We start from the raw sequence: 25247 nt of genomic DNA, 5'->3' as shown, positions 1-25247 counted from the left end.
TGCGATTTATCAAAAAACATAACAGAAATATGTATACACACATACGCGACATGTATCGACACGGCGCCATATCGAAGAAGAAAATTTGTTCTCCTTTATTTTTCAAAAGTAAAAAATAGTAAGAATTTAATTGGGGAAATGTTGAGGTGAGAGATGAGGAGTGTTTTAAATTTTTGTGTGGTGCAAAACTGAGTGTGGTGTGTACTTTACCTTACCAGCAAACCTTTCAAATCTCAATTGTACTAAAAATACTTAACAGTAACATTTACACCTTCTCATTTTATTAATATTCACTTGCAGCATTTCCCAAGCGAGCAGCTGCTACGTACAGTTTGAGTGCCACTGCCTTGTAATGAAATGCAAAGTACTTACGCTAATTTCCTCCAGGCGGCGCTCTATTGTCTCAATAGATTTCTTTTCGTACGGCTTCTCAATTAGATCGTTTATTCGCTTGAGACCCTTTGTGATGAGCTCTTCCAAATTGATATTCAGCTTTTCGAGGGTGGAATGTGGACAGGGTGTTTTGTTGTCATCCGTGAGTTGTGGGACGCCAGGCACTTTCGATCTGGAAAGAGGAAATCAAAAAATGTATGTAAAAAACTCGCGAGAATTAGTAAATAAATACAAAAATATTGATTGTAAAACTTGCATAGTGGAAAAGACTTGAATTCAACCAAAAAAGCCTCCAACAGTATGAAATAAAATATTAATGCCATCTGGGTTATGCATTCATATGATGCTTATTTGGTGTGGCATTAATTATGCGCCAGGTATAAAAAGTTCAGTTCTTCCCGAGGTAAGGAATTTCTTAAAGGTTTCCCCCTTTGGGAATTCAACAATTATTACTAAATGTGAAAATTATTTAACCTCCAGTGTATTTTTTTTTTGTAAACTAAAACTCTAAAGAAAAACAACAACCTATCTGTTAAAGTTTTTTGGGAGGAAGTCCTAAAAACTAATTAATTATTAGGTGCGCCACTAAGTTCCCGATGTTTTTTCGATGAAAATATAACTTTATTCTGAAAAAATGGTTCCAAGTGAATCATCGAAAGTATCGCCCATAGCTGGCTACTACTTTTTCCTATCTTTCTGGTAGACCTCGTTTACCGTCGCGGTAAAACTGTTCATCTTTTGTGGCTATCCACGGATCAAGCCACTTTTTGATGTCTTCATATGAATGGAACTGCTGGTCAGCTAGACCATGTGCCATTGATCGGAACAGGTGATAATCGGACGGCGCAATATCTGGAGAATATGGCGGGTGGGATAGGATTTCGCAATTCAGTGTTTCCAGGTAGGTTTTAACGGGTTTGGCAACGTGAGGCCGAGCGTTGTCATGCTGTAGAATCACTTTTTCATGCCTCTCCGCGTATTGCGGCCGCTTCTCGCACAGTGCTCGGCTCAATCGCTTCAATAGAGGTCGATACCGATCCCCAGTGATGGTTTCACTTGGTTTTAACAGTTCCTAATAAATAATACCAACTTGATCCAACCAAATTCATAGCATAAGCTTCGCAGCGTTAATATTCGGCCGAGGCGACGACGTAGAAGCATGACCGACGTAGAAGCAGTCCCCGTGACTTTCTTTTCTTTGGATTGCTGTAATTAATCCATTTTTCATCACCCGTCACGATGCGATGAAGAAAACCCTTCCTTTTTTGCCGCTGGAGCAGTTGTTCACAGGCGAAAAAACGACGTTCAACATTCCTTGGTTTCAACTCATAAGGAACCTAAGTGCTCTGTTTTTTAATCATTCCCAAAGCATGCAGTCGCTTGGAAATGGATTGGCGGGTAGCGCCTAATATATGAAGCAAGCTCTTCCTGCGTTTGACACGGATCCTCGTTGAGTAATGCCTCCAATTCAGCGTCTTCGAAGGCTTTTGGCCTTCCTTCAGGCGGACGGTCGTCAACATTAAAATCACCGTCTTTGAAGTGACGGAACCAATCTTGGCACGTTGTTTCACTTAAAGCAGCATTTCCATCTTTTTTAGCTCTCGATGCGCTTCAGCCGACGTTTTTTTCGAATGAAAGAGGAAAATCAACACTTCCCTCAAATGACGATTATTCGGCACACAATCAGGCATTTTCACAAAACCAAAAGTATGTGATACCAAAACAAAACCACTAATGTGTCGAAGCAGTTTGTTTACCATATGTCTAAGCTTGGTTTATGACGTTTAGGTTATGTTAGAATCGACTAGCACACACTACTGGCGGCATCTATTGACCAACAGCGGGAAATTAGTTGCGCACCTAAAAATTAACCAAAAAAAACTTAAAATTTTTAAACACCTTATTAGGTAACTCAATTCTGCATATAAAATAACTTGAAATATTTTTCAGAAATAATATTTTATTCTTCGTACTAGAGCAGTTTCCGGCTTTCTTCAAAAATAGGTATGCGGTGATCTGAGAAATTTTGATACAAATTAAATAATTTCACGTCACTATGCTTTAAAACGTCACCAAAAAGTTGATAGTTTTTCCTACACATTTTGTTTATGATTAAACACTCAACAATTTAACTACTTCACTGTTTTTAAAAGGCCTGCAAAAGAGGCGAGTTTTTCGTATACATTCTGAATGCGCGGAAATCGAAATAGAAACCCTGTTATTTAAAATTTTCTTTTGGTATGAAGCAAAATTTTCCTATACTCAATTTATCATAATAGCTTAGTTTGATCAAATGTTGCTCCACTTACTTGGCCTGCTGTACTTCACGGAATTTTTCACGGAGTATTATCTGGGTTTTCATAACCAAACGGGAAAGATTTCCCTGTTTGCCGTGGGTCTCTAACACTAAAGAGTCTCCTTGTGAAATCAACGTGGCAGCGTCTGGTGCAATCAACAGCTTCAGGTCCTCAATGGCGCTGTGGATAATAAGAAATTAATATACAATACATTACATTTCGAGAGAATTTTAAATAACTTACGCCTCGCCCTCATCAGACTTTTCAATTTTCTCTTTAGTCGCCTCCATCTTGCGTATCATGTACTTAGCCATTTTATCGAAACTTTGGACGCGTTGATCCAACGGCGCATTATCTCTGAAACTCAACGAGTTCTCAGAGTAGGGACTTTTTAAAGTAATATTCGAATCATCCATAGATGGTGAAGAAGGTAAAATTTTGCTATCTAATAAATTTGGTTTCTTAGCGCCGGGCGTCTCAATGCGGCTCTATGTGGATAGAAAAAAAAAATGTTTCACATTTTAGTCAAGTAATCAGCATAAATGAAACTTAGTCAGCTTAAAATAACTATTCCTGAAAGCCAAACTTAACAAGCCTTTTATTTGGAAGTGTAAAATGTCATGTGCTTGTTTACCGTATCACTATCGGAATCAAATGTTGGTGTCATTTCTAGTGAGAATCTCGGTATATCTTCATCGTCAGAAAAAACCAATGGTTCCAAGTCGTAACTTGCCTCTTTATCTGCACCATAAAAGCTGTCGCGTACTGGCGACTCCACTGAACACTGCCCTTCAAACTGCTTAAGCTGCTCCGAACCATCCCTAGCCTTGGCCTTTTTAGGCGACTGTTCTTCGTCCAACGTGAGTGTCAGTTGACGCCACCGTTTCGGCTGTTTTGGCGTAGATTCTTTCCCATTAGAAATTTCGACATTTTTCGTAGGACGCTCCTCTTCATCCTCTTCTGAATCTCTTAATATGTCACGCTCACTCTCGATGCGTTTACGTTTCTCATCAAATGAGATACGTTGCTTTTCCACACGCAAGAAAGGGGTGCTTGTGTTAATTGGCTGAGCTTCACGCATCTCCACATCGTCTGGCAGGGGTGAGAGTGGTGCCTGCGGCTTAGGTGATTCACAGAGCGAGCGTTTGCTTTTGCTGCGCTTAATCTCTTTGCCATCGGCATCAAAGCGCATCGATGAATCCGAGTCTTCAGATAGATCAACAATTTGAACCGTCTCCACGTATTCCGGCACGAATGGTTCCACACTCTCCAAAATATTTACAGTGTCAACAATCTCGCCAACTTGCGGCTCAAATTCGATATTTTGCACAGACATTTTGTCATGTGGCAAATTACGTTCACGTATCTCTACCACTTTGGCGTGCTGTTCGCCCTTGCGACTTTTACGCTTCGGTGGCTTCGCGGGTACGGTGTCTGAAATTTCAATGGGCGTAGATGTGGATATGTGTGAGAATAGAGTGCTGAACTCAGCTAAGCGAAATGTTTGTGGTGGCAAGACATCGGGCAACACTTGTGTGACAATCGCCTGTTCGCCTGTGGGCGATTGTGATTCACATGTTTGGTGCAACTGCTGGGCTTGTGATTGGGCGGTCTGAGTTTTATCAGACTTTGTCGGTGTATCGCCAGCGTTCGGTGAATCATTTGCGCTGGGCGTGCGTGCGCGCCGTTGACGTACAGTATCACTTACAACAACAATTTCTACATCGGAATTGGCGTTTTCAACAGCATTGCATGCAGCAGAAGTAGATGTTGGTGGCTTCGGTAGCAGTGTTGCCAACTCAGAATTTTCATTGCAACGCGTTTTTAAAGCGTCCTGTGACGAATAATAATGTTGGTTTGTGAGATCAAATAAAAATTGAAACTCTCCAAAAAGTGGAGACTTTTACTTTTAAGCGCAAATTGACTTCAGCTAATGAGAAATTTTATCAATGAATTTAGTATGATTTAGAAAAAGTGCTTGCACGATGCAACGGCTAAGCCCTTGAATTATGTATGAAAGTATCTTTAAATTCCAAAGCCATATCAAAAAAGCAAAACGCATTGACGAAATTATTCGATTTTAAAGTGTTATATTAAAATATGTGTAACTATTGGATGCTTAAAGTAATTGTTATGTATGTTAAAGGATTTTTCAAGGTATGTACATGGTACAATACGAATTTTATGCGTCGTTAAAATTCCATGGCCTGAAGCAGTGAACAATTACAGCCCGATCGTACCTATCCCATAATAAAGTCTACATAAAATTCAATAAGTTCGTATTCTAAATGGATATACAGGTATAAAATGTATTATACATTAAAATGACACCAACAAATGTTTCCACTTCAGCTAGATGGTGATACGGTGATTGGCTTTGAGGATGAAGGTGCTTTGTGATTTTATTTTTAGGTTTTGATTGATTAGTTAATTTGCAACGGGATGAATTAATGAGTTTTAATTTTACGTTGAGGATGTTTAATGGGTTTTGCGGTGTGAATAAATCTATATGAGTGAGTACTGAGGAATAAAAGTACATACATATAAATACATATTTACATTAATATACACACAAAATGTTTGGTTAATGATGATTTTATTTTGATGACATTCACTATATGCCATTCACTTAGAACGTGGTTAAAAATGTTACATACTCTCTTTTATATACTTGTACTTCTAATTTAAAACGTCAATTTAATTTAAAGAAAGAAAATGATGCCGAATTTACTACCATCTCTACGTATACATACGCTCACACCTCATAAGTTGAAGCTTAATAGGATTAGTTCTATAATCTTAAGATCATAACTTTTAGAAATTTTTGCTTAAATTTTAAATGGTAAGAACCCTAAACGCGACTCCCACAATGTTCAATAATTTTATCCAAGGAAGTTTAGCCGCCCCACACAAATGTAGGTACGCCAATAAACCTTTTGAGTTAATAAGTTCTGTAAATAAACTAATTCCATTTGAATACTCGAAATGTAACCAATTAAAAAGGCCACACATTTAGTTTGGAAAATTACTTTTATTCAATTCAAAACAAAAATTGTGTGAAAATAATGAAAAATAAACAAATAATTTACTTTTGCTCGATATGACCACCTTTTGCCTTGACTATGGCCTTGACACGGTCCGGCAATTAATCGCAAGTTGCCTGGATGTGACTTGCAGGAATTTTGGCCCACTCACGGACAATAGCCTTTTTCAGCGCTTCGAGACTGGTGAATCTTTTAGTTCGGACCTTGCTCTTCAAAATGACCCAAAGATAATAATCCATCAGATTCGCGGCTGGTGAATTTGAGAGTCATTGTGTGGACGTTATGAAGTTCGGAACGTTGTTTTTTAGCCATTCTTGGTTTATTCGATCTTTGTGAGACGGTGCCGAAACCTGTTGAAACGTCCATAGTCTGCCCGCGAAATGTTTGTATACCCACGGCTTCAAAGCAAACTTCAGAATACTTTCCCGATAATATTTCGCATTCACCTTGACGCCAGACTCGATGAAAACGATTGGAGAGCGCCCATTTGTGGTTACAGCGGCCCAGACCATTATCTGTGACGGGGGCTGCCTCCTGGTGATGATGACTCAAATTCCCGTATGAACGGTCGGTCAAATAAACTCTATCATTTTGGGAGTTTACGCATTGCTCAATTTGAAGAATTTTCCCGTCAGAAAACACAATGTCCGGAAATTGACCGCTTTCGGCCAAGCGAAGTAACTCCTTCGCTCTCTCAAGTCTGACTTGTTGCTGATTTCGTGTGAGATCCTGCGCCTTTTGGATCTTGTAAGGCTTGACTTTTAGATCATTTTTCAGTATGCGGTGGATGCTACGGCCAGATATTTTCACTTTTTTAACTATTTCACGTGACGTTACCACCTCCATGAGGTATTGCGATACTACCAGTATCATTGTAATGAGTAATGGTGCGATAAACAAAACCTTTATTTACTTTAAAGTGCTCAAGTTAACGAACAATCGCTAGTTGTGATTTCCAGTCAAATATAATGCAATCACACTATTACGATTGAAATCCAATACTGATTCTCTTTTTTCGCGTTTACTCTCGACAATACTCAGGACTGTCATTTAGCCAACTAATGCCCATGCATCAGCTGCGCGAGCGGTCAGAAGTTGGTTACGCTTCGAGTGCCCTACAGGGCCCGGCATGGAATAAATATGAGTCGCTAACTATAGATAAAAGTTGTTTGTCTTCAAACTCTTCAGATCAGTACAGAAACTAACAGGAGACCGCACTAAGCGTGCAAGTCTCACTTTTTTTTTTGGTTTGGATTTGTCAATGGGTAAGTAAAATAATCCATTATAGATATCAAATGAAATGTACAGCTTCAATATGGAAGCATTTTATGCTTATACTTAGATTTCCACCATCCCATTTTTATTAAAATAATTATCTACAATTATGTGCTATTCACAAGGATTAGTCGGTATAAAGTTGTCCTCCTTTTCAAAGAAACAAAATAAAAATAAAATAAATAGCTGGATTGATGGGGTATGGATACAACAACAGAAATTTTCATTTAAGAATAGCGATTTATTTCGGAAAGGTTGCCAATAATTTCCCTTAGTATATATTTTTTATTTCGTTAATTATTTAATGTAAAATGTTAAAATGCAATATAACCATCCCTACGTAGGAAAGATGTTAAATAGGTTCATCTAAAGTTATGTGTTATTCACGGAAATTATTCGGTACACACTTTTTTAAGTAACTTAATTATTTAATAATTAACTCTTTGTCATAAAACATCACAATACGAGTATCAAACGGAAAATATTTTTCACAGCTTTACTTGCGATATATTTTTGAAAAGAATTGCCAACTATTTTTCTATGTACAAATGTTGTAGGTAGCTATTTAAAAAGTTTAAATACAATAAGACGATACACGAATGCGAATCGAATTTTATGTTCCAAGAGCTTTATGCGGAAAGGTATTCATCACTCTGAGAATATTCCTATACGGTTAAATAAAAGATTAATATGGAGTTCAAATGGGATAGATGCAATGCATGCACAACTTTAATTCAGGATGACATTTGAGTACGGTTGCCAAGTAATATCCTTTTTAGAGTTTTTGTTTGAAAAGTAAGTTATTTAAAAAGTAAATAAAATATGAAACGTAAAGTGATATTAATACATTCTTAACAACTTTACTATAGAAATATGTTCAAATATCAGATTGGTGAAAAATAAATTCACTATTTTCTCGGTAGATGGTTGTAGTGATCGATATCTCGTTAAATTTGAAGTTTATGCACGATGTCAAGGTGACACCAAAAAAATGCTTTTGCAGTTTTTTGTTTGTGCAATTCGTTTGTGAGTTACAGGGTGTTAACAATGGAAGTTTAGCAGTTTTTCATTGATAAACGCGAAAATAGAAGCCAGGCCGCTGAAATATTGAATGGCGCTTATGTTGCTGACACTGGAACAGTTAATTACGTGCAATTTTGGTTTCGTCGATTCCGTTAGGCGTTTTGATGTGAAACATCTATTGGCTCACTTGTAAACCGAATCGTTGGCGTGGCGACGCTTGCGGTGTGTAGTAGTATTTATGTGTAGTAGTATGAGAAGTGCTAAGCCAATTTCAAAGGAACAACTCACAAATGATGTGGGTTAAAGTGTGTTAGTATGTGTGCCATGTTAGAGAGACAAATGTAGAGTTGCTAAAGAGCGGCAAGTTGGATGCTCGTGAGTGCTTAGTAAATGTTGGTGCGTTATGTGTTTTGGAATGTGTTCGGTAATTTGCTATGTAGATAATAGGAATTCGATTACAGAGAATTCATGGGAAACTGGAAGGCTGGCTAGAGTGGGCACCTTTGAGGCGCGCTCTCTGTGCGAAGAAATTACGAAGGTCAGTGTTTGCAGAGCCACAGCAGAGCCACATCAGAAAGAAGTTTCATTACTCAATTATTTAAACCAAGTGGAACTATTTTGCAATGCCAAATTTATTGTTTTATTAATTCGAAATGAAACGTGCAAACTTATTTCATAGCAAATTCGTGATGTGCCAGCTCGTAAGAGCAAAAGTTTAAATTGAATAAAAAGTTTAAGCCTATGGAGGAAGGCATATTTTAAAGACACATTTTGATTATCATACAAAGTGACACAAAATTAATCGTGCAGTACGTCAAACATAATTGAAATTTGTGAAGCGTAGAGCTGCTGTATAAAAACAGACAAGCAATGGTGGGCGTAAAGGTCAAAAGTCATCACTCAATATAATTTCTTTATTTGTTATTTTTAAAATTTTATTTAATAATTTTGAAATACAAATCTGGATGACTAATTTTGCGCCACCTGAAAATACAAAAATTCCATCACTCAAAATAATTTTTTTTTTAATTTTATTTAATAATTTTCAAATACAAAACTGGATAATTAATTTTGCGCCACCAGAAACGTCAAAAAATTTCATCACTCAAAGTCATTTTTTTATTTAATTTTTTTTTAATTTTATGTAATAATTTTCAAATACAAAACTGGATGATTGATATTGCGCCAAATGAAAATTCAAAAAATTTCATCATTCAAAGTCAGTTTTTTATTTAATTTTTTTTTAATTTTATTTAATAATTTTCAAATACAAAACAGGATGATTAATTTTGCGCCACCTGAAAATTCAAAAAATTCAAAAAGAATTTCAATTGCAAATCAACAACAATCCTAGAGAATCTACTACCAAATATGGAACAATAATAGATGCTGTATTTGTGGGATATCTTGATAATATTTCATCCAATACTTTTGTAAAGTACTTTAGTTATCATCGACCAATCGTCACAGTAATACCGGCAGGGGAGACATCGAATATAACTATTACTGAAGTCACAGATGAAAATATTTAAATTGTGGCTTGATATTAATATCGAATTTTGATATCACATGTAAATAAATGTTTATTAAATAAAGTTACCATTTTCTGTAAGAAATTCGTAATACTTCATTTTTTCATTAGGCTATATTTGATTCCTGTAATAATATTATCTTTTATGCATATTACTTGTACACACACGAAGTTTCACATCTGCAAGGCGTCCCATGACGACTCACATTTTTTTTTTTATGCAATGTCGATAATTTGGATAAAATCACAGAAATAATTAAAGTTGCATGTTAGTACTCGTAGCATCCCCCCGGAGAGGCTAAAGATTTACCATAAAACAGTTCTCAACAATTTGCGCAAAAATAACGGATTTCTTTTCCCCAAACTAATATTATTGTAAATTATAAATATTACATAAATTCATTAAAGTTTGAAGTAATCAAAAAATATTTTTAAACTAATACAAAAATAAATAAACAAGTAAATCTTACGATTTTAAAAGACGTCTTCTTCAAAAATATTATTACATAAAATAACTTTTAAAAACTTCATTCATAAGTACTCAAATTGTGATATTTCAGTCAATTATCAAATAATTTAAACAATAAACGGAATTATTCAAATATTTATAAGCGGTAGAGGAAGCGGTAGCCACCAAGTAATATAATAAAGCGGTAGTATGTAATTAATTCCAAGGTATTCGAAAGTTGGTGTGAGTAAATGAAGAAATGAGTTGAGAGTTAATAAATAGGTGAATTGTTATGTAATTTCCAATGAAATGAAATGAAAAATACAAATTGACGCGAAGACTACACACTTAGAGTTTAATTACAAGGATAAGTACCTATAGAAAATGAAAAATTCGCCAAAGAAGGTGCAGAAAGCAGCAAATACAAACATATCTACTAGCGTTAAAAATAAGGAATGAATGCGAGTGTATATAGAAAATTGCGAGTTGATTTTTTTTTTTCTTGTTTTTTGTATGTACGTGTAAGTGTCATTAGTTGCTCACCACTACAATTGCGATTACTTGCTGTTGCAGCTTCTCTATATCCGGATTCGATGGCGTATTTATCTGTTTCAACTCATGCTCCATCGCTCTGTGGGGAAAATAAAAACACCTTTAGTGTTAAATTAGTCACCGGAATTACTAGGTATTTATAAATTTACTTCAACGTCTCTGGTGATATGTTGTCCAAATTCTGTAATGTGGACTTCATTTCGGTTAAACGTTTGATCACATCTGCGCTAGTTAATTTCATGTAGATCGTTTTTAGTTCATCAATCTTTTGACGTGTATCCTCCATGCACGATTGATCACAGGATTTGCTGTATTCCTCATACAATTCTTCACAACGCTGTAGTAGATCTTCGTATTCCAAGAAACCCGAATTGCGATCTTGCATCTCTTGCAGTGATTCGAAACGCCTTATCAGCTGATCGGCCAGATCGAAGTATTCGTCCAGTTGGTGTGCTAATTTCAGCAACGTTTCCAGAAACACTTTAGATTGTGTAACATTCTCGCCAAGCGCATTGTAGAGATGTTTTAGTGCGTCGATGCGTTGACTGAGTTGTTTAGGCGAACGCGTAAATTTGTCCTCACACACTTTGCGGCCAGTTTTGATGGTGCTCTCGATCTCCGGCTTGATCTCAGAAAGTGTGCGGTAGATTTGCTAGCAAATGAAAATGAAAACATTAGATATGAAATTCCTAGTTAGTAAAATCTGAGAAAATGTATGGTGAGTCATCAAAAGTGAGTCATTTCCGGTTATAATACCGTTTAGTTTTGAAATCATAAAATCGACTGTCGTTGAAACTTACATTTTTTAGTGAATGCGGAAAGTATGGGTCGCAAGATCGAAATATAGGAAAAGTGATTGAAAAAAACTGAAGATTTAATGCTTTTTAAATGAAGCACTTATTTTACTGTATATTTTAGGTATCTCCTAAAGCAACGATTTTACGAAGTCTCCCAAAATATACATTCTGTCGAAAAAGTACCGGGAATTGTTCAATAAAACGCAAAAAAAAATAATTTTTTAGCCACATTTATTGTGTCGTCTTCAAAATAGGCTCCATTCGAAGAAATACACATATGCCAACGATTAGTCCAGTCATCAAAGCACCTTTTAGACGCATTTGAAGAGATCTTCTTCAGCTTCTTCAGCGAATTCTCCCTAATGGCCTCAATCGACTCAAAACGGCGTCCACGGAGTGGCACTTTAAGGGCACTTTTTGGGAAAAGGAAAAAATCACAGGGGGTTAAAACCGGTGAATACGGTGGTTTTTCGATGACATTTGTCGAAGTTTCAGTCAAAAAAGTGTTCACAATATAAGCCTTGTGAGACGGTGCGTTAACACGGTGCAAGATCCATATTTTTGATAGAATATATATTAAATTAATATATATTAGGCCGGGTCGATTTGTGGGGAGGCAAAAAAATCGCCCATTGCTCTGTGAAAATCATATTCCAGGGATCAAAATAAGAAGCTTTGCCGAAGGAACCATGCCTCTAAAATGAATTCTGATGTCCCCCAATTTGGGTCGAACTTTTAGTGTCTTTTGTGGGGAGGCAAAAAAATCGCCCATTGCTCTGTGAAAATCATATTCTAGGGATCAAAATAAGAAACTTTGCCGAAGTAACCATACCTCTAAAACGAATTCTGATGTCCCCCAATTTGGGTCGAACTTTTTAATTTCTTTTCTCATGTAAAGGCCAAAAATGATGATATTTTGAAATGATTGTATGGGGGACCCCCCAGGGGAGTTCCAGGGGGTGTGCCACTGGCATGGGTGGATCGGCCGTCCAAAGTTAGTGGGGGTCGGTCATACATTTGAACTCGATTGGAGCACTCTAAATGGGTCAAAGTGAGATTTTTCGTTCGACCCAAATTGGGGGACATCAGAATTCGTTTTAGAGGTATAGTTCCTTCGGTAAAGTTTCTTATTTTCATCCCTAGAATACGATTTTCACAGAGCAATGAGCGATTTTTAAATCGACCCGCCCTAATATATATGCATATATGTTTATATACTTACCACACATTTCTGATACTGCGCCTGCACAGTACTAGGTCCCGCCGAGGCCACGTCTAGTACCAATGTGGAATGTTCGACCGCACGCAGCTCAGCCACTGCTCGATTCAAGCGTGACTCGTATGCCGGTTGGGGCGCTGTGCATTTGTTTAGCTTTAGTTGACACGACTTGAAACGCAACTCCATTAAATTTAGCTTCTCTTGTAGCCGGTTGGCGGCTTCAATCTTGCCATTACGTGTGTGTTCAGAAATAAGTTCATCAATTTCTTGGAAGCACTGCTTTTTCGATTCGAACTCTTTAACCAAGCGCTGGATAAAAAAATAATATTAAAAATTATATTACATACACAAGTGCATTCTTTTGATTGAAATTATAATCTATCTTTATCTCTATCCCGCTCTTCCTCTTCTCATTTATAAGTAGAGTCCTACGATTAAAAGCAGAACCTCCTCTCTCTAGCTTTATATATAAAATTATAGTCCTTCGATCAAAAGCTGCGTTTTCCTTTTTCTCCCTCTCACTCACATTACAGTACTTACCTGGAAATCATCCGGCAGATCCTCAATGGTCACATCATTCTCCAGATGTTCTGTGAGTATCTCATCGACGCGCGTTAGCCACGCCTCAAATTGCACAATGCACTTCTCGGATTGCTCAGCCTCGCTTACCTCCTTCTCCAGTATTTCAGTGCGTTGCTTAGCGCGCTGCTGTAGTTGCATCCAACGCTCGACAATACCATCGATTTCGGCGCGTATTGAATTCGCCATAAATTCATCTTCAATTAGCTCATTGCCAATTTCTTGAATTTTCTCCAACCACTCTTCAGAATGCGCACGCAGTACGTTCTCGAGATCCTGCAATACATACATGCATACAAATTAGTAAAGTTTCTAATTTGTACTAAAAAAAATACTCACATCCAACTCTTCAATGATCTCCTCTGCATCCGCGTTCTCCGGCGTGCTGCCTATTTTATTCTCCAATCGATCCAGGTATCCAGACTCGGAGACCATAAATTTCTTGAATTCACCCAGCTGTGTAGAAATGTGCTCCAACAATGCTGTCTTTGCGTACACCAGCGAAGTGACCTCGGTCCAACGTGCGCTCAAGCGCGTAAACTTCTTCGGCAGCTGCGCATATTTGCTGTCCACTTCCTCGCCCGTTGTTTTGAGTTCATCCATTTGTAGTAACAGCTCGCCACCAACTTCATTTAGCTCGCGAAAGCCCACAGATTCGCGTTCACATGTTTCCTTTAGTGTTTGAAATCTACTTTTTATTTGAAACAGCTCATTGGAGTTGTTGATCTCAGAGATATTTGTCTTCGGCGTATTTTGCTCAAGCTCATTTAACCATATTTCTGTTTTTGCCAGTCTCTTGAAGACTTCTTCAGCTTTGTCGAGCACTTGCGTACGTTTCAATGCCTGCCCTTTGTGCAACTCCTGCACCTTTGTAAAGAACTCATTCAGTTCCTTAATTTGTGCGAGCAGGTGGTCACGGTGCGCCGGCTCCGCATCCTTGATGAGTATTTCGCTAAAGTTTCGGGCACTAATCACGTCAATTTCGATCTTGCGCAGCTCCATATTCAGCCGATTACTGTCACCAACCGCTGGCTGGCAGTTAAGTAAAGACTGATCTGTGTTGTCGGCATCGTCACGCATGAATTTCGCCTCCAGCTTACGCAACACATTCAGTATGGCATTATACTCGGCATTGAAGTGATTGAGATTTTCAATTGCCGTCGTCTGTTTGATAACTCGCTCACTCAGTTGCTCTGGTATTTTCGCCCAATTCTCTACAAACTCAGTGGCTTCAGTATCGGGCCGTCGTTCGCAGACATACTCGTAGTCCGCTCTCAACTGTTCTAGCTCCTCGACGAGCTCATTCAGTTGCTTTTGCTGTTGCTGCATGTGCGCAAGATCTGTGACGACCACTTTGACGCTAGCTACTTTCACCATAAAGTCTTCTAAACATTGCTGACGCTGAGTGACTTCATCTAGACCACCCTTGTCTTGTATGAGTGTGATTATTGCGCGCTTCATATCATTCCAACTCTCATAGAAAATGTTGAAGTCCTGCTTCCATTCATGCAGCTCATCACTGAGCGTTGCCGTGATCTCTTTTGCATCGGCGATCTCGCCAGACAGCGAATCCATGTGGCTCAAGCGTTGTTCCAAATCGGCTTTACTTGCCGACTGTGAGTGCTGCTTATACCAGTCGCGCGAATCGGCCAACACCAGCTTGAAACCTGTCAAGCTGTTATAGAACTTTTCCTTGGCTATTATTTGTGATGTTTCAGATTTCTGTTCCACTATACGCTTAATGAGCTTGGTAAAACGTTCATCAATCTGCTTAATCTGCGTGGCCTCCATAATTAAATTGCGTTTCATATTTTCCTGTTCACACTCTTCATAGAGTTGCTTCAGCTCGCTGGTTAATGGTGCATGTTTTGCAACTTCTTTCTCGAGCGCTATCAAAATTTCGCTTTGGTTCCGTAAACTCTGGCGATGTATATTATGCAAACGGTCTTCACAGTCATCAAGAAAGTTGATTGCCTCCATTATGCGGCCGGTGAGCAAATAAAAATTATCTGAGCTACGCAACTTGCGTTTCTTATTACCCTCTGGTGATGCTTCTTGGTATGTGGTGTCTTGTGACTCTTGCACTTCTGTAATATCTTCCTCATTCAACTCTTCACTTTCTTCACCAAATTTGATGAGCAGTTGGAAATCCACCCAACCATCAGGTCGCACTACGCGACTATCATCGTAGGATGCACGATCGCGTCCGAACTTGAAGCCTTTCGCTTCGATGCGGTCAGTTTGTACTTCAACGATCTGTTTTAATGCATCCAAACGATCTTCAAAACTTTCCAACTGCATCAATACACGTTCACCCTGATCATCGCCCTCCTGCAGTGAAGCTGCCACCATCTGTCTCAAATCAATGAGGTAGCGTTCCAATTCAAGAAGGTCTTTAGCGCAATAGTTCAGGTCATTCATGCGCTTCGTAATGCCGCCCAGATCGGTAACATCTTTGCTCTCCATCGCCTTCAGATCTTGTTCGCGCGTGTCTAGCCAGCGATAGATGCATTTGTATTGTTGTAGCTTCTCCATGCGCAAGTCGCCCCACTTGGAGACATGCGACCAGCGTTCACCAAGTGCGGACAACTTATCTTCCAGATCGTTGAAATTGCCAGATTCATCATTCACTATCACCACCATATTGCTAAGGCTATCTACCAGCGTTTGCTGATTGCACAAATCTTCTTTGAGTTGTCGCGCCTCGGCAATCTGTTGCTGCACTGCAGGCAAGCTTGGACCAATGTCCGTCATGTGAGATATGCGATCTTCGACATTGGTGAGAAAGAGCCGCAGTTTCTCGATCTGCTGCGACTGGAATTCAGCCAGACGAGCGAGTATCTTTGCCTGCACATCGAGCGCCTGCAGACGTAAGGTCTCCCAACGTTCATTCAGCAGCACCATTTGCTGGCGTATTTCATTCTGATCATCGGTTGTAAGTCCCGAGGTTTTCTGAGATTCGTTGATCAAATTCGAACCTTCTTCAAGGGCTTCGCCCACATACTGTTGGTGTTCGGTGAGTTTCAGCATGAAATTTTCATTCTCGTGAAACTGTAATTTGGCGCTCTGAAAATCAATTGGTTCGAGCAGCTCGCGTGAGAGTACTTGTTCATCTTCTAGCAGCAGCGTAAGCACCGCCTCCAACGCCGCCTGATAGCTAGTGATCTCAATCGACGCGTTTGTCGCTGTGCTAATGGGTCGAGATTTGTCGTGCGTCATGCGCAAGTAATCCAACGGTTTGCTCTCATCCATGCCGATATCCATGATGCTGCGCATTGTATCAGTGCTATACTTAGGCGACTTCACCGCATCCGAGCCGCTTACCGGTGTGCTGCTCACATCCGAGTATACCTCTTCGGCGCTATCCAATGGCACTTCATCGAGGTCTGTGATGTTTGTGTGCGGGCGCGGTGGCAACGCTTCCTGCGCCTTCTCATCAAACAGCACTGCCTCGCCGGCGCTGTCACTGCGTTCGCGATTGCGTCGCGATTCCATTGCGTGATACAAGCACATCACATACATTTGTATGGATTTATTGTCGGGTTTGTGTGTGTGCACATCCTCAGGATCGAGCAGTTTCTCTATCTTAAAGTACTTATGCGCCAAATCGAAGGCGGTCTTTAGTCGCGCCAATGGATGTTTCGTAAGCGCTGCACTCAAATCAATATCGTCGAGATGCGCATTGAGTATGATGAGAAAGGCACGTCCATCCGCCCAACTAGTGGAGAAGTCGTGCAGCTGCACGCCATACGGTTCGACGAATTGGCACGCCCATGCAAGGAGGGATTTCTCAACACCATTGCTAGACTGGCTCTTGACTAGATTTTGGCCATTGAACTCGAGCGCAATGAGCCAGATCAGGCCCAGTGTCAATTTCGGATTACCAGCGACTATGTCATCACTGGATATATTCACTAATTTGACGCCATGTTCTTGTATCACTTGGATAACTTTGTTGATGTTGTTGATGTGATGTACGCGCATGCGACCCCTTTCCGGTTTCTGTGAGAGAGCGAGTGCGGATACATGCAATTCATTTGAGTTAAACAAGTGAAGCGTAATTGCATGAGGAGTTAGCATAATGGAATGAAAGGTAGTAGAAATGTAAGAGAAATGTGAAAGAAATGTTTGTAAAATATATATATATAAATTGCTTTGCTACACAAAACTAATAAACAACCTACACATCAGTGGATACTCTTCTGACTATGTACTTACAAATAACTGTACGCTAATGCTTCATCGCTTTTGAGTGTCGTGGAACTGCATTCACAAACATTAACACATTCAAATACACTTATCCTACTGCTTGTGTGTTCCCGTATTTTCCACCTGTCACTCATTATTCGACTGTAATTTGCATACACCACACCCACAAGTCCTTGACTTTGCTATTTCTATGCAACACGAAACACTTGCCTTCTGCACTTCACCCTCCCTTACCCTGAGGATGAGCTGAGTTGGATATCTCCATCCTCCCCTACTATCTACTGTTCAACTAAATATCTCTAATTCGGTTCATATTTCCTTCCTCCTACACTCGGCAAGATAATTTAAATGCGTAACGTGAAAATATAGGGTTTTCTAAAAAGATTGAGTTAATGTTGATGGAATAAAATAAACGGAATTAACGAAATTGTTATTTTTTATTTGTAGGACCTTGCATGCCATTATTCATTGCGCGTGAAATATTCATCGCTCAAATATCCGTCGCGGCTTTGCACCGCGACATGGAAACATTTTCAATATCTCTGTTGCATAGCTGCGGTTGAATTTGAACAATAGGCTAAGTTATGTTGATTTTCATAATATTAGATGACAGCTTATTGACTTGTGACTTTAGAAACTCGGCCAGAAGAAAAAGTCTAGCGAGATCAAATCGCATGCTCTTAGTGCGCAATTCTCGTCAACTCCGTGATCAAACCTTCCGTAATAAAGTGTTGTCGTTTGCAAATGCTGCTCAAGTGTATAATTTGCCATGATAATTTGACATCGGGGGCTGAATGATTAAATAATAAACAACAGATTGAACAGACCTCGAAAAAATTACATGTCTGCTACAGCCTGTCACAGACTTCGTTACGGCTTTTGGCAGTTTAAATCACGAATACTTAATCACTCTACTGCTCTTAAGTGGCTTGAAGTGCAGAAAATTAATCATCAAAGTTTGTGACAGTTTCTCTCACCCAATTTCTGTATCTTTTGGTATACTCCAAGGTAGACTTTTAGGACTGTTACCTTTCACGATTTTCATTAGTCTTCGAATTTGGCGAGCGTTTGCGTCGACGATTTAAAGCTAAGACTACGCAAGATTTACAGATTTTATTTTTTAAAAGTAAAGGATTTTTGTTAATTTGCTCTTCGCTGCCTATTTTACCAATAACATTCAATTTTGCATATGGTAAGGATGTTAGCTTCTTCTACTTTGAAACTGTAAAGTACTTAGGTGCTTACCTCGACACTAAGTTAAGCTTTTAATACCATAGAAAATACATAAATCTAACTGCGATCTAAAAACTCGGTTTTCATAAACGCAAATCCATGAATTTCAAAAGCCTTTGGACTCTAAATAAGATTTATTCGGCACTCAAAGTTCGTTGCGAGCGCTTAGAGAGGATCCAGTAAATTTTCACGGGATTTGCGCTTCGCGGAATGTACAAAATGATACTATAACATCGTACAATCTTCGATGTAGGATTCTGAGCTTAGAGATTATTAAGGGTAAGAGAAAGCACCGAGGATTTTTGCTCATCAAAGATATTACAAGCAATAGAATTGAAACCTTCAGAACTGTTTTCACATAGTATTTTAATGTGCTCGCCCCGCATCTGAGACGACTATGCTTTTTATACTCGTCTAAAGTATCGCAGACTTAAGTTAATGGTTTATTTATAGGAATTTTTATTAATACTACTACTCGTGTACTACTTAAATCTGAGATATCAAACTAATAAGCATTGAACCATTCCTATTAGGAAACCCTATACCAAAAATTTAGAAAGCCATTGCAGATCTCCGTTATGGCTGTTGCTGCTTCCTGCTTTAGCTGTGTCCCATCTGCATACTTATTTATTTGAGATTGAAGCCATGAATTCACATTTCTGGAAAATTTCTCAAGTTGCTGATAACTACAGGGTGGGCCATGTAAAATTTGTTTTTTGAGTCGGCTATAAAAACAAATCTATTCAATATTTTTTCAAACTTTTTTTTTTATTTTGAAGATTGAACATTGTCATTTATGAATGAAAAATAATATCGTTCAAATGACTGCCACGACTGTCTTTATAGTAGTCCATTCGATCAACCCAATTTTGAAGCACATTTTCGATTATTTGGGCTCCAATTTCATGAATGGCAACTTCGATTTCGTGTTTTAAAGCATCAATCGTCTCTGGATGGTTCGCATAGCATTTGTCCTTAACGGCTCCCCACAAAAAATAGTCACACGGGCTTAAATCACGGCTCCGAGGCGGCCAATTGATATCGGAATTTCGGCTCATTATTCGGTTTTCAAAAACGGTAGCCAAAAGTTCGAATGTAACTTTGGCAGTGTGACAAGTTGCACCGTCCTGTTGAAACCAAATGTCGTCCATATCATCCTCTTCAATTTTTGGAAACAACTCGTTGAGCATGTCACGGTAACGCTCGCCATTTACTGTAACCGCGGCTCCTTGCTCATTTTCGAAAAAAATGGCCCGATGATGCCGCCAGACCAAAAACCGCACCAAACAGTGACTCGTTGTGGATGCATTTGCTTCTCTACAGTAACGTGTGGATTTTCTGAGCCCCAAATCCGACAATTTTGCCTATTGACGTAGCCACCGATGTTAAAATTAGAAAAGAAGAAGAAGACTCACCACTTTGGAAATAGGTTTTCAATATTTCCCAATTTTGTTCAAGCGTATAGCGTCCCATTTCGTAAATGTCAAACCTTTAAGTAAATTATGAACACATTTAACATGTCATTTGTGTTACCGTTCTCAAAAAAATAGGTGCTTCAAAAAGCAAACGCTATATGGCCCACCCTGTAGTATATTTAGTTCAGGGCATGTAAAAAGTTTATTAATTCTAAAAACCAATGAATTCGAATTGTACTTCGTATAATTGTTGTAAATCTAAAATTAAGAATATTAAATTCTGAAGTATGTAATTCAACTACACACCTGAACATTTATTGGGTTTAAATGCTGATCACAATGGTTCGGTTTCAATTTGCTAAATTTAATTGAAATTACCTCTTCCCTAGACGATGAGCTGAGAGGAGGATCATTTTTAATCTTCTTCTTTATATCCGCTAGAATATCAACGTTTAAAGTTATCTCTGTCTAGGCGCAAGGACCTTGATATTAAAAATAAACTTGGATTGAGTAGCAAGTTTTGTTCCTTTAGGTCTTGAGACGCAAACTATTTCACTTAGGAGGACCAATGAGTGTATCCAATCAGCCTTGCAATTGAAAACAACGGTCCAATAAACGTAACAGCAAGAATATGGACCGCTCTGTAGTTTCGACGATTGTTTGTTTCATCTGCTCCTCTCGTTTGAGAGAATACATAAGGTTGCATATATCGAGGGCTGTAACTCAGACTTGGGGAACTTTGTTTAATGAGCTACTGAGTTAAGGAAATTGTTTTTTTATTTCCAGAAAGAAAGAAACCCTATTTTCCTCTTAATATTTTCTATTATTCCTTTTTAACATCAACCAAATCAAGCTATTCATTTTTTGTTACAAATGTTGAATACTTCCGCTGAAACTCGTTTCTAAGTTCTGTCACACTCCTCATACAAATCATTATTTTGCAATTTAATATATCAATTCTCTAACTCTGGAATTCGAAAATACCAAAGACATTGAGTGGTTAAACAACTGAGAAATTGGTTCGGTGGAGCAGTAGTGCCATCTCGACTCCATCGCTCAACGTCATTTTAAATGCTGTTTTAGTAACTTTTCATTCGCACTGGGAATGCGCAGAATATATCTATATACGAGGTTTGCTAAAAAAATAAGCGGAATTTTCAAATTTCACAGGCTACGTACATTTGACTTTCGATTATTATTTTTGTTTATGTTGGTACACTCGTTTCGAAGATATGTTCACGGTTTTACCAATATAGCATGTTTAGTTTGTTGTTAGAGGCATAAATAAGACAAGTGTTTTGTGTGTTCGGCGATTTACTGCTATCGAAAAAAATTGATCAAAATTTCATCATATTTTGGTAAAACATGGAATTAAGTGATCAAAAACACTTAAAAAGTTAACAGTGGAATAAGATGAGAGTACTTTGAGTCAGAAAAATGTTTACAAGTGGTACAAACTTTTTGCAGAAGGTCGAGAAGGTGTGAATGACGACGCTCGCTCTGGACGCCACAACACATCCACAACCGATGGAAACGTTGAGAAAGTGAAGAAGATTGTTATACAGAATCGTCGCTGAACATGTCGGCATATTGGTTGGCTCATACCATGGAACCTTTTAGGAAAATTTGAACATAAAGCTTGTGGCAGCGAAGTTCGTTCAACAATTGCTGGATTTTGACCAAAATCAACGTTTTGAGCATCGCTTAGGAATTGTTGAATGACGTCAGCGATTATCCATATTTGCTTAAAAGGGTTAGAATTGGTGACGAATCATGAATATTTGGTTATGACATCGAAACCAAAGGCCAATCGTCTCAATGTGAGAGTCCAGGAGAGCCAAGAGACGATAGGAGAAAATCGCCGAAGACGCAAACATTTGTCTTATTTATTTATACCTCTCACAAACAAACTAAACATGCTGTATTGCTAAGACCGTGAACATATCTTCGAGACGAGTGTACCAACGTAACCAAAAATAATAATCGAAAGTCGTATGCACGTAGCCCGCGTAATTTCAAAATCCCCCTTATTTTTTCAACAAACCCCGTACTCATTCTCTACTTACATACCTACAAGAGGGACTTGTGCGTGGTGCAACATTCAGAGACCAAGCGCGCTGAACCTGCGTGGAACTCCACATTTTTTCAAAGCGAAAGTAATCACTGCCAACGAAGCAGTCAATTAGGATTCCCACACCCAAACGACAATCAATACTCTAAGCTAAGGAAAGCCTGACTTCTCTTTCGTTTTATCTAACATTATAGTAATTTTTCATTTTCATTTTGATATCGCAGATAACCATATGGTTGATAAGCTGGCTGGACACTGGTGACCCTGGGTCATCCGCGACACGATTTTAATTCAGTTCGGCTTTAGATCAATCAACTCAACGTACGTTGGCCGGTTAGTTTGTCAAATAAAATTAAAGGATCTTGCATTTTTGCACAGCTCCGTGCTGCTCGTTATCACAAGAAATAGACTTTTAACACTTATCCTGTGTAAGTGGGTCAAAATTGACTACCTATCCTAACGCTCGACTTACAGGCATGTATGTTATTGGTGTGCGGCGTATACGAACGGGGTAGCCCAATCAACCACTTTTGTCCCACCAAATTGGCTTGCAATACCTAATTCTGCTCACGTTAATTAATTTACCTTAGCTTAACAAGCCAGCCATATCTTCGAAGATACTATATAGCCCCTTCACCACCCTCACTACTCAATGATAATGATCCTATCTATCCATTTTTCAAACACATTCTTAACTTATTAATTTACACTAAAAACATGCAGGATAAATACTGTTATACAACAAAAACAAATAATTTCCTCCTACCAACTGTGATTGGGTGAGTATACTAAGCAACGCCAACAATCGATGACCATCGCGCAAATCTTCAAACAAGTCGATCACTGGTGTGCACTGGGTTTTCAACAAATGTGAGTTAATCCATTTCGTAAAGGTCTTCTTTTGTATGTCCTGGCGTTCGTCTGCAAAAGAAGAAGAGTAAATGGATTAGAGTTAATTTAAGAAGAGATTAATAAAAGACAAGAGAGTATAGAATGTATATATGTATATATAAGTACACTAGTAAACACCCGGCGCTGCTCTGCCATTATATACGAAAAAGTAATGAGCAACAAAATAACAAATCCACAGATATATTAGGTTGGGGAATAAGTGCGTAGCGCTTTTTTTATTGTAGAAATCAGAAAACATGTATTTTTCATCTTTGCCGTGCCTGCTATCCCGCTTAGTGAAGTTTAGCACACAGCAAGCATATTTAAATACAAACAAGAATTTTATGAAACGTCCCTTTCATTTTCAAAATTTTAGTATTATTAGGAAAGAGCAAACATTTAATTACAATAAGCAGAGTCGTAATTAACATTTTAAAGTTTCATAGCACGAAAATAGTACTCCAATCGGCTGAGATGTATTCGATTTGTTGCAGTTAGAATATTTATTTCATGATTTTTTTAAATATTTTGGCTTATACGCCCGCCTTTTTTTGTAAGTTTATACAATTTGTGTCGAAAAATACCTTACAGAAGAATTTAGCTCCAAACTACGGAATACTCTGTGCAAATTAGAGAATTATGCGCATGGGTATTGGCATATTTAGCGACTTCATTTTATAAGATTATAATCGACACATAACATATTTGGGGGTGAAGTGTACGTTGCTTCTTGGGGCAATGCACACAGAGGCGTAAGGCAGTTGTGCCAGTAGCCTAAAGGCCGACCATTGTGGTAGAATGCCACTCCTGCACGAGGTGCCCCTGCTTTTAACTAAAAATTGCGGATCTAGAGAGGCAAAACTCGAAAAAACCCGTAATCCTAGGTGTAATTCGAACCGTGCCTATAGGATGAATGGCACTACGTAAGTGTGTCTTATAACGGTGACCTCCGGATAAAGGGCGCCCTCTGGTTGTAATTAGCCTTACCGCGACACAGGGGCACTGTCGTGGCTCGACCTTCCCTTCCCCTTTACTCCTGGGACCACATGGCAGAGTCAAACATTAATTTATTAAAAAGGGCAGGAGTGCCTAATATAAACCAGGTCGATAACGACCTTTCGGTAAACACTGCCGAACTACCAACAATATCGCAGACAGCTAAGGGCAACCAATGCCCTCCAACTGCCAGCGAAATCAAGGATATGGAAGTTGACGACATGGCCCTGGGGCCAGACGGCAAAGCTTCTGCAATATCACCAGAGGAAGAGGAGAAGCTACTAGCTTCTCCCACTCGTATGATTTAGGAAGAAAGGATGAAAACAAGGTGCGGCTGTGTGGTGCCGCCAGAAAGCGTCTAAAGTACTTCCTGAGAAAGGGTCACAGCATTGACGAGGCAAGAGAGCTGGCTCAAAAACCAACTGATCTGAAGCGACATAGCTCCAGCAGTACCACGCCAAAGCAAAGCTCCCCTAAGCGTGGCAATTTACAGGGCAGCTCTAGCGTTGGAAGAAAGGCAGACGAGACTACCGAAACGGAAGGACCAAAGGCAGCAGTGCCTAATCCAGAAGTCAAGGTAGACTTAACAAAAATGTCTTACAAAGACGCGGCGTGTAGCACGAAGTTGGGAATAATACCTCCTGACTATCCAACTACAATATGGTCGACGGAAAAACTAACGGCCATACAACAAGGAAAAAGCCGACTGGTGCTGCAAAGCCCAAATTTAATAGCTCCACCTCTCGCCCAGGATACATAGTTATCTCATGCGGCTGCGATGATACGGCTAATTGGCTAAAGGAAGCAGTTCCTAAGCTGAAGCCGTGGAAAGATGCACAGCTGAAGATTGTACAGGAGGCAGATATACCGCGTCCATAAATCTTCGTTGGTTACTTTCCAGAATTGGACAGCACCTCAACTGATGCGACCCCCGCTACAGGCCGATAAAAAAGCGCACAGCCATAACAAAGCTCGAAGAGGGGATTAGATGTCCGCTGAGAAAGCAGTCCTGCTGAAAAGCAATCGAGGTAGGAAAAAGACAGCCATTGCCGAACGAAGGATCACTAGATGACCTGGCCAAATCAAAAACCTCGTAACAGCAGAAGGCAACTCGGATGCCTTCAAACAAATCTCCATCACGCAAAAGCAGCCTCGGACGTGCTTACGAGGAGATTTAACCAAGAACTCTTGGATGTAGCTTTCATTCAAGAACTGATGGGTACGTAAAGGAGTGGTTCTGGGACTCCAGAGCGTAAACGGTAAGTTGATATATG

General features: G+C 39.1%; 1 protein-coding gene across 1 annotated transcript in view; it reads right to left on the bottom strand.

Moving 5' to 3' along the window:
- The window catches only part of LOC129235346 (dystrophin, isoforms A/C/F/G/H-like), a 202546-nt gene that overhangs the window by 108074 nt on the left and 69225 nt on the right, over positions 1-25247 (bottom strand). Inside the window, exons 3-12 of the mRNA XM_054869146.1 lie at positions 22853-23007; positions 13498-17160; positions 13120-13434; positions 12583-12888; positions 10713-11215; positions 10555-10642; positions 3325-4524; positions 2934-3178; positions 2703-2870; positions 373-565 (exon numbers count right to left, since the gene is read on the bottom strand). Of these exons, the coding sequence (XP_054725121.1) occupies positions 373-565; positions 2703-2870; positions 2934-3178; positions 3325-4524; positions 10555-10642; positions 10713-11215; positions 12583-12888; positions 13120-13434; positions 13498-17160; positions 22853-23007 (6836 nt within the window). The remainder of the gene's footprint in view (positions 1-372; positions 566-2702; positions 2871-2933; positions 3179-3324; positions 4525-10554; positions 10643-10712; positions 11216-12582; positions 12889-13119; positions 13435-13497; positions 17161-22852; positions 23008-25247) is intronic.

This window comes from Anastrepha obliqua, chromosome 1, assembly GCF_027943255.1.
Source record: "Anastrepha obliqua isolate idAnaObli1 chromosome 1, idAnaObli1_1.0, whole genome shotgun sequence".
Classification (NCBI taxonomy): Eukaryota; Metazoa; Arthropoda; class Insecta; order Diptera; family Tephritidae; genus Anastrepha; species Anastrepha obliqua.
The sequence above is the reverse complement of the archived record's forward strand: the minus strand, read 5'-3'. Positions and strand labels throughout refer to the sequence as shown.